This window comes from Meriones unguiculatus, chromosome 3, assembly GCF_030254825.1.
Source record: "Meriones unguiculatus strain TT.TT164.6M chromosome 3, Bangor_MerUng_6.1, whole genome shotgun sequence".
NCBI lineage: Eukaryota > Metazoa > Chordata > Mammalia > Rodentia > Muridae > Meriones > Meriones unguiculatus.
Genome location: NC_083351.1, coordinates 15,161,232 through 15,171,353, shown reverse-complemented (window position 1 = coordinate 15,171,353; position 10,122 = coordinate 15,161,232). Strand labels below are relative to the sequence as shown.

General features: G+C 51.8%; 1 protein-coding gene across 1 annotated transcript; it reads right to left on the bottom strand.

Annotated features, from left to right (window-relative positions):
- Nucleotides 1-4,319: 4,319 nt before the first annotated feature.
- C1qb (complement C1q B chain) lies at nt 4,320-9,723 on the bottom strand. The gene is made up of 3 exons (XM_021631446.2): nt 9,566-9,723; nt 6,306-6,507; nt 4,320-5,054 (listed from the first exon to the last, which is right to left on the bottom strand). Exons 2-3 carry the CDS (start codon nt 6,484-6,486, stop codon nt 4,474-4,476), a joined length of 762 nt encoding a protein of 253 aa, XP_021487121.1. The 5' UTR covers nt 6,487-6,507; nt 9,566-9,723; the 3' UTR covers nt 4,320-4,473.
- Nucleotides 9,724-10,122: the final 399 nt, after the last annotated feature.

Genomic DNA, 10,122 nt, shown 5'->3' with positions numbered 1-10,122 from the left:
AAAAAGGTGGGGGAGACAGCTTGGTGGGTGAGGTGCCTATGCAAGTAGGAGGACCTGGGTTCAGATCCCCAGCACCCATGTAAGTAGTCCTTCCAGGGTTGGGCCTGGTGGTGCACACCTTTGACCCCAGCACTTGGGGGAGACAGAGGCCAGCAGATCTCTTTAAGTCTGAGGCCAGCCTGGTCTACAGATTGGACTATGGGTCAGCCAGGGTTATACAGTGAGACATGTCTTTACAAGTTAAATTAACCCACTTATAATCTCAGCCTTCCAGAGGCAGAGACAGGTCACCCCTGAAGAAAAGCTGGCAAGCTAGACTAGCCGAATTGGCAAACTTCTGGCTCGACAAGAGACCCTGTCTCAATACATAAGGTGAAGTGCCCAAGGAAGGCTGACTGGACACCAGTCTCTGGTTTCCATACACATGTGCTCTCACACACGTGCAGACACTCACACACATACACAAACACACACATATCCACGCACGTCATACGCATATACACATACAAACGTAGCTGAACTTAACCATCGTCTGTTTATACACAGTCATCCCTCAGTCTCCCAGAGATGGGTTCCAGAACTCTCTCAGGGATCTCAAAATCCGCAGATGCTCCAGTCCCTTCCAGAGAAAGGCCCTGTGTCTGCGTGGGAGCTGAGCAAACCCTCTGTGCGCATAGCTCATCTCTGGATGGCTTGTCATAGCAAACACGGTGTAAACACAGCGAAAGCGGCTATGCTGGGCTGTTTGGTGAGCGAAGACAGTGTTCCCACACGTTCAGAACAGATGCGGATTTTTTCGTGGATTTTCAGTTTCCACTTGGATGAATCATGAATGCAGAACTGGTGGGTCCAGGGGGCTGACTGCATATTATGTATGCACAGTTCCATCCTACAGAAACAAGGCTGAGTGCTTGCAACAGAGTCTGCGGTACCCAAAACAATGTATTTATTTGTTTCTTTTCCTTTTTCTGAGACAGGATCTCTGTCTTAGTCAGGGTTTCTGTTACAGCAATGAAACACTGTGACCAACAAGCAAGTCGAGGAGGAAAAGCTTTATTCTGCTTACAGTTCCAAATCACAGTCCATCCTTGGAAGAAGTCAGGACAGGAACTCAAGCAGGACTGGAACTTGCAGGCAGGAGCTGAATCGGAGGCCATGGAGGGTGCTGCTTACTGGCTTGCTTCTGGTTGCTTTGCTCAGCCTGCTTTCTTATAGAACTCAGGACACCAGTCCAGGGATGGCTCCACCCACCAAGGCCTGGGGCCTCCCCCACTGATCATTAATTGAGAAAATGCCTTTACAGCCAGATCTCATGGAGGCACTTCCTCGACCAAGGCTCCTTCCTCTCTGATGACGCTAGCTTGTGTAAGGTTGACACACTAAACCAGCCAGTACAATCTCATACGTCCCAGGCTGGCCTCAAACTTGTTATGCAGCCTGAGGATGGTTTAGAATGTCTGACCCCCTTACTTCTACCTCCCGAGCCTCGGCACTCCAGCCATGCGCCCTCCTCTGTGCGCCCATGCTGGCATGGTGTAGTATAAACACCTTGGCAAGGGGGCTGGAGAGTGGTTATGAAAACATGTTGCTCTTGCAGAGGACCGCGGTTTGATTCCCAGGGCCCACGTTGGGGTTTCATAGCCATCCACACTCCTGTTCCGGAGGATCCAGCACGCTCTTTGGCCTCTGAGGCTCAGCATGGACATGCTGGCAACACCCCTCCCCCCAACAATAAAGGAAGATAAGACAAACACCTCAGCAAAAAAAGCAACTTAGGGGGAAAAGAGTTTATTTCAGCTCACAGCTCCAGATGCCTCCCTACCATAGCGAAGATGTCAAGTGACAGGTGCCTGAAGCGCTTAGTTATATCCGAAGTCGAGAGCAGAGAGGGAATGAACCGACGCACGCTCGCTTGCTTACTGGCTTGTGCTCGGCTGCTTTCTCCATTCCTCAGCAGGTCGGGAGCCCCTCCCTCGAGAATGATGCCCGTACCGGGCTGGTCTTCCCACTCCACAGATCTGCCCTCCGGTCAAGCCAATGCAGACTACCCCTTACTGAGACTCCCTTCCAGGTGACTCCAGGTTGTGACAAGTTGACAGGGCTCACTGTTCCATGCAGTGCTGGAGATCAGATCCAGAGCTGGCTTGGTACGTGTGTGTGTGTGTGTGTGTGTTTATATACATACATATATATTTTTTGAGACAGGGTTTCCTCTGTGTAGTAGCCCCGGTTGTCCTGGAACTCTCTTTGTAGATCAGGCTGGCCCTGAACTCACAGAGATCCACCTGCCTCTGCCACCCCAGTGCTGGGATTAAAGGCGTGTGCCACCACTGCCTGACAGATGCTCTGATCATATCCCAGCCCTGCCATCTGTTTCTTTACAGGAATAAAGTATGGCACCCCCTTGTCTGGAGTACTGCCCCTTCAGTGCTTACTCGTTAGCGTATGCTGGGGAAGCAACACAGGCCCTTGCCATGCTGGGCTTATGCTCTGCCACTAGTTTATACAATGGCATTTCTCAGCCTCTTGACCCCATACACACACACACACACACACCATGGGCAGCCTGTTCAAGCAGGTTGTTTTCCCTCCTTAGAGTTCCTGCTTCAGCTGGTACAAAGTAGGGGCTGAGATTCTAAGTTCCTCTATGAAGGTGAGGCTGACCAGAACCACATTTGGGGACGGACTTAGGGAACCTGGATCTTCAAACCCCATCCTTAGAAGGTCACATCTCTCCCTAAAACTGGGAAGAGAAGGGAAGAGGGGGAAGCTACCGTGCCACCAGGCTTCAGTCCTGGGCAGGCCATCCTTCTCCTGGTGTCTACTCCCCCCTGGTGGCCGTGAGACTAAAGCTGGCCAGTCCAGCCTTGGATGCCAGTGGCTCTTTGAACCATTCCAGGGCCTGGAAGCGACGGGGCACAGTGGTGTACACTCGTAATCTCAGCACTGGAGAGGCTGCAGCACAGGGTGCTATGAGTCTGAGGCCAACCTGGGCTGTACAGTGAGATCCCGCCTCAGAAAATACAAAGAAAGCAGATGGAGAGATGGCTCGGCCGTTAAAAGTACATGATGCTTTTGTCTAGGACCTAAATTCAGTTCCCAGCACACAAGCTCTTGGCTCACAGCTATCTGTAAGTCCAGGGATCTGACGGCCTTGACCACCCTCATAGGTACGTGTGCACACACACAGACACACAAGTAGCTCTTGTTTTGAAAAATACAACAAGTCATCCTGATTTCCCCAGCCCTGTCTCAGATGGGAGAATAGCCCAACCTGTAATCCCAGCTACTGTGGAGGCTGAAACAGGAGGATCACCTGGGTGACGGAGATCACGGCCAGACCTTAATAGGTCTAAATGGTATGTGTGTTTTAAAGGGGAAGGCTTTCAGGAGGAGGAAGTGCCAGAGTAGAAATGCTTTGGATGGAAGACGCAAACTCTTTTCAAGATGCCCAGGCTCACAGGCTGGGACCCTTTCTAGCAGACACTGGAGAGCCCCTGAAGGTTTTCGGCAGAGGTTCGATATTCGTGTCAACAAATGGACGAACATGCACCAGGCTGGGAAGATGCTAAGAGGAAGCAAGCAAGGCGGAGGGTGGGCCGGGGTGGGGAATCCCCTGATCTCTGGGTGGCAAAATGTGAAATCACAGAGCAAAAGACCATTAAGGGAGTGATGGAGACAGTGTTGGCTTAGAAGTGTCAGCAGAGCCCCCTGGGGTCCCCGCTGTGCTGTGGGATCACCATTGTTCCATCTTCTGCTGCATTTCTCTCCTCTGTAGCAAGATATGAAGCACCCCGTCTCCAAGGAAGAGTGTGAGGGTGCAGGAAAGTCACCTGCTGAGTCCTGCCTCCCACTGTGTGCTGGCCCAGAGAGAACTTCAATGCAGCCTTTCATTCATCTCTGGTTACCTGGAGTGTGTGTGCCTGTGTGTCTGTGTGCAACAGAGGGCATTTGGTGTCGTTTCTCAGGAACATCCTTTGAGACAGCCTCTCTCGCCGAAACTGGAGCTCATAAATCTCCTAGACTGACTGGCCAATGAGCCCCAGAGGCCCATCCCCCTGTCTCTGCTTTCCCAGTGGTGGGAATACAAGCACATGCCGCTGTGCTCAGCATTTTCATGTGGGTGCTAGGGATTGAACTCAGATCCTCATGTCTGCAAGGTAAGTACTTCTCTGACTGAGCCATCTCCCAGCCTGTGAACATTCATTCATTCATTCACTCATTCATTCATTCTGTCTGTCTGTCTTTCTTTGGCTAGTGCTTCTCAGTCCTCCTATGAGCCAGGTGCTAGAATTAAGACTCAGATTAGATGACCGTCCTTTAGCGTTGGAGAATTTATTTACCCGCTCATTCTGTAACATCTACAGGGCTCTGGTCTGGGCTTCAGGCAGTTGAGTGGTGGTGTCGGGGTGTAGGGAGGACTGCTGGCAGGGGGGCAGGAGATGGCTACGAGTGCTGGTTTTGACGCTGGGATCATGCATCCATGTCAGGGAAGAGCAGAAAGCCCGTGAAGATGCTGTTGGCTCCCTCCATGCCCAGCAGGGAGTTCTTGTCCGTGGCCTGCAGGTGAACAGTCTCACCTTGCTCCAGCTTCAAGACCACGCCGCCAGTGGTGACCTGGAAGGTGTTCTGGGCATAGTCACAGAAGGTCAGCACTCTCCGCATGCTGTCCCGATCCCGGCCGCGCACGAGGTTCACACACAGGTTCCCCCGGGAGCTGGCGTGGTAGGTGAAGTAGTAGAGGCCAGGCACCGCGCAGGTGAACTTGCCGTTGCGTGACTCATAGTTTTCGTTCTCATTGGTGATCACCTTATCGAAGCGGATGGCCTGGTCCCGTCGCAGAAGGTTGCTCATGGTCCTCAGGGCAGAGAAGGCAACCTTCTGGGTAGCCTTGTAGTCCCCAGAATCACCTTTGGGACCACGGGCTCCAGGGGGTCCCGGTGCCCCTTTAGGGCCGATGGGACCCTTGGGGCCAACTTTGCCTGGGATTCCAGGAATCCCTGGGTCTCCTTTCTCTCCAGACTCACCAAGATCTCCAGCCAGTCCAGGAAGCCCTGGAGAAACAGAATCAAAAGGAAAAAGAATCAAACAGATCAAATGGGAAAGAGGAGACCAGAGATCAATGCGACAAAAGGAAGAGGTTGGGCTGGGACCTGGGGTGTTTCCTTGAGCCTCTCTAAGTCCAACACTCCGTGCGGGTGTCAGACAGAGCCACGCAGTCTCCTTCCACTCCCGGTCTTTAACTCTTGTTGTGTTTGACAGTTACGAGGAACTGATGCCCAGGGGTTGGGTGAGTGGCACCCCCATGGAGAAAATGTGAGCCCTGTTCTTGTCCTCAGCTCCCACCTCTTTGACAAGCTTAAGCCGAAAGCAAGGACAATGAATTCACAGCATACATGCTACCCTGCCCCTTCCCATGGCAGACATCCTTAATCAATCACAGCACGCCTCTGGCTACACCTACTTATGGATGGTGGAATTTCTCTCACATCACCCCTCTAAGCAGCCATGGTCCCACCACCATAAGACAGAAGGAAATGTTCTACTAAGAAATCAGAGAGCAGTGTTGAAAGTGTGCACTGTAGATCCTCAGCCTTCCTAACGCCGTGGCCCTTTGATACAGCTCCTCATGTTGTAGTGACCCCCATCCACAAAATTATTTTGTTGCTACTTTATGGTTGTAATTCTCCTACTTTTATGAATTGTAATGTAAACATCTGATATGTGGATCCCAAAGGGGTTGCGATCCACAGGTTGAGAATCGCTGAACTAGAGACACAGATGTGCCATGTGATACCTTCCATTCTTAGTCATGTCAAGAACAGACATAACAAGACACAGTCTCTAAGGCTCAGCCTCCTCACCTGTAAAGTGGGCTGATTGTATTTTGCAGAACTGTGAGGATGCAGTTTGCTTCTGAGAGAAGAGGGGCTACCACAGAGGTGGTTCAAAGCCCCCAGATTAAATGAAGCTTCATAACAAGGAGCCTCCCAAGCTCCAGCTGCCTTACTTAGAGATGAGAGCAGCTTCTTACCCCGGAGGTCAGGACGAACGCAGGACTGAGGCACTGTGCGGTGTTCCCCCTCCTAGCAAGGAGGAAGACAGGACTCCTTGTTTGGTCTGAACCCCACTGCTGCCTCCCCGTACAATTCTTCAGTTTGCAAAAGGGCAATTAGAAGCCCTTCCTGGAAAGGTGCTGGAGTCTCAAATTCTCTTGCGATCTCTAAGGCAAGCAGCTGTGACTCAGGAGATACAAGATGGGACCAGGGCCAGAAACATTAGTGTGCCTCCAAAGTATGCAGTACCTTTCTCCCCCTTTACCCCTGGGGTTCCAGGTTGACCATCGGAGCCAGGGACCCCAGGGATGCCGGGAACTCCAGGAATGCCAGGGGGCCCAGTGCAGCTGCTTTGGGCCCAGGAGACATGGAGCAAGCCCAGAAGCAGCAGTAACAGCAGCGTTGAGACCTTGCCCCACCACGTCTTCATCAGCTCAGCCTCAGGGGCCTCCTACAGGGTGAAAACATGTGGAAAGTTACTGTAATGGTGGCTCTGTCATTCATTAATCCATCCCTTCATTTATCTATCTACCCATCTCTCCAGCCATTCATCCATCTCCAAATAACATCCATTCGCCTATCCATCTCTCCGTCCATCCATCCATCCATCCACCCATCCATTTATCCATCCATCCATCCATCCATCCATCCATCCATCCATCCATGTCTCTAGCCATTCATCTATTCATCATCCATCCATTTATCCAATAATCTCCTTTCCATCAATCCATCCATCCACTTGTCCATCCAATCACCCACCTACCCATCTCTCCAATCATTCACCTAGTCTCCACTCATCCAGCTATTCATCCATCATCTACCTACACATCTTTCCAATCATCTCTTCTATCCACCATCACATATATCTCCAACCACCCATCATCCATTCATCTCTCTTCTCATGCATTTATTTGCCATCCAGCTGTCTACCTACCCACGTCTTCACCCATCCATTCATGCCCTCATGAATCCATGTATGTATGCGTGCATTCATTCACCCACCCGTCTATCCATCCATCCAATCATTCACCCATTTCATCTTCCACCCACACATCCATGCACCCATGCATTCATGTATTATGTATGCATCCGTATGTTTACAGATTGCCTTTCATACACTGGCCCCTGAGGGTGCAGTGACAACACGGCACTTAAAGTCCTTTGTTACTAAGAAGAGCCAAAGAGCACACAAATAAACTGAGATGGAACCAGACAAATTGGTGCTCTGGAAGATGGGCAATGGTGCCCTGAGGGGGGAGGAAGAGGAGGACTTGGTGGGGCTAATCTCCCCAGGACTGTCTTCTCCACAGGGGACAAGTAATGTATTGACTGAGATCTGAAGACTCAGAAAGGCCTGGGATGAGAATGTTTTCATGCTTCAGCGAGGGGCAGGGGCGGGGGAGCTGGAGATGTGTCTCAGAGGTCAAGTACCTGCTACTCTTCCAGAGAACCTGAGTTCAGCTCTCAGCATCCACATGACGAAGCTCACAGCTGCCTGTAACTCAGCTCTAGGCAATCCAACACCCCCAGCCTTTGGGCACCTGCACTCACATGCGCACATCCACACGCAGGCACACACACCTATCCAGAGTTCAAACTAATAGATATATGGGGCTGGAGAGATGGTTCAGCGGGTAAGAACACTTGTTCTTACAGAAGACCCATTTTTGATTCCCTGCGCCCATTAAATTTGCACACAACCATCTGTAACTCCATTTCCAGGGGACCTGATGCCCTCCTGACCTCTGCAGGCACCAGAAATGCAAATGGTATATATACATACATGTAGGCAAAATATTTATTATTATTTTAATAATAATAATAAAATTATTTTTTTCAAGAAAAAAATAATTTATCTGTGTAGCCTTGGCTGTCCTGAAACTCACTCTGTGGACTAAACTGGCCTCGAACTCACAGAGATCCACTTGCCTCTGCCTTCTGATTGCTGCGAGTAAAGGTGCGTGCCACCATCACCTAGCATAAATCTAATTTTAAAAACAAATAATAAAGTCGATTTCTCTAAAAAAAAAAAAAAATGATGCCGCAGCAGGAAAGATGGTGTGGCCTGTGTAGACCACAGAGGCTCAGCACAGAGGTGGCACAGGGCCCAGCTGATGTGAATGCTGGGTCTGTCTCAGGGTTTCTCTCTCCTCATTTCTCATGTCTGAGCCAGGGCGTGTATGCAGTGGCCACATGGTGAGGATGGCTGTTGCTGTAAAGATTATGCCCAGGCTCAGTGAGGCCACGGGACTTGCTCAGATCATATAGCAAGGAAAAGAGTCAGTATCTCTGCTGGTTCCTAGGGGACTGTGGCTCAGTGAGAGAGCTGTGTGGCTCCTTTGTCATCCCAGCGGACTGAGAAGGATGCTGTGGGCTGTTTTGAGCAGGTCTGCCTGCAAGCCTTTTGTCAAAGCTTTTCCTCCAGGAAGCCCTCCCAGGCTACCCTCCTCCCCACGGTGCACAGGGAGAAGGGTGGGTGTGCTTCCTTTCTCCCACATAGCTATGGAGACCCTGGCGAGAACAGGAAACCCTGAGCTCTTGTCAGAATCTGCCACTCCTGCTGCTGTATCCTTACAGGGTCTGGGTGGTGGGTTGTGGCAGGCTGCCCATCTCACAGATGAGGAAACTGAGGCTCAACAGTTTGAAAATACTTTCCAGCATCACCCAGCAAGCTCTTCTGGGGCAATACTATGACAGGACTTCTCTCTGGGCACAGATGGGGACAGTGCTGATGTCTAGTCTATATCGGGAACCTTGAGTCTCAGCTTTGGGGAGGCCTTCAGATCCTCTTGGTTGGACCACAGGCCTCTTCTGCCAGTCCATGATCACAGCCCCCCACCTGTCCCTGACCAACTGCTGCCTGGTTGGGTGACCTCAGACGGGTGCACAACCTCTCTGGGTCATTTCTTGCTTTCAGGGCTGTCAGTGGTATTAAATGAGATGGCACCAGGAGGGTTAAAGTCCCTTGGGCAGCATGTGCTTTTGACGGACATAGCTCTGTCACTCGGGACTAATCAACAATGATCTTCAACCGCAGGTGCCAGGGACTTGTGATCCTGGAGAGGAGAGACCTGGCTCCTTATCCTGCTCCTGCCTCACTGACATTTTCAAACCCCGAGGGCCCTTGAGCTTGGTCTCTGTCAGGGCTCACGGCACCCATAAAAAGGCTCTGATGTCCCCAGAAGGGATTTGGAGATCAGAGAGGTTCTGAGACCGGTTGGAGGTGACCAGAGTGCAAGAGACAGAAGTGATCTTTGGTTTACGTATCTACGGTTCCTGAGACCACCATCCCAGGAGCTACAGGCTACAGGCTGTCTACCCATCATTCTCTGGGCCCAGGCACCCACAAACACATCCACCCCTAGTTCACCCTGGGGAGCCTGTGCTGTGAATCTGGGCTTGGGCTCTGAGAGTTCAGCCCAGTTAATAGTTCAGGGGTCTGTAGCTGGAGGCAAGGCCCGTGTTGGTGCGTTAACCCACCTCTCTCCGCCCCACCCCGGCGTGCTCACCTTAGTACAGAATCCTGCTGTTCCGTGGTGCTTCTAGGCCAGACAGCAGTGGGTTCCCAGAGCCCAGAGCCTGCTGCTGTCCACAGAAAGCGGAAGTCTGGGTCCCTGGAGGCAGGAAGGATCTTCCCTTGTTGTCCCCTCCCAAGGACCAACAAACTGACCCTTCTCCATTGCCCCTCTGTCCCCCCCTCCCCCGTCCTGCTGCCCTCAGGAAGTTTCAGGTCCTGTTTCTGTTTCTGGGGGGAAATTACTGTAAACGATGGCCACAACCAGCATGGTTTCGCCAACTCAGCGCCTGGGGGGGCTCGGGGGGGGCTCGGGGTACAGCCTGTCCTTGGGGACTGTCCCCAGATGGTTGCTTGCCTGCCAGGGCTTTGTGAGCACATGACTTCCACAGGGACCAGAGTTCCTCCATGGATGCAGAGAGGCTCATCCTGAGGCCTGTGCCCTGGTTTCACAGCCAGGGACCCTGACTTCTACCACAGCTCTGCCCCTCGCTGGCTAAATGCTCTCCATACAGGGAGCCCGTGGGTCAGGGGAGGGAGGAGTCCCAGTTT

What these genes read in the sequence shown, in the direction of transcription:
- C1qb (XM_021631446.2), bottom strand. Translation starts at nt 6,486, where the DNA reads ATGAAGACGTGGTGGGGCAAGGTCTCAACGCTGCTGTTACTGCTGCTT. An exon ending in AGGGGTAAAGGGGGAGAAAG is followed by an intron (nt 5,055 to 6,305) that starts GTACTGCATACT and finishes CTGTTTCTCCAG; the next exon opens with GGCTTCCTGGACTGGCTGGA.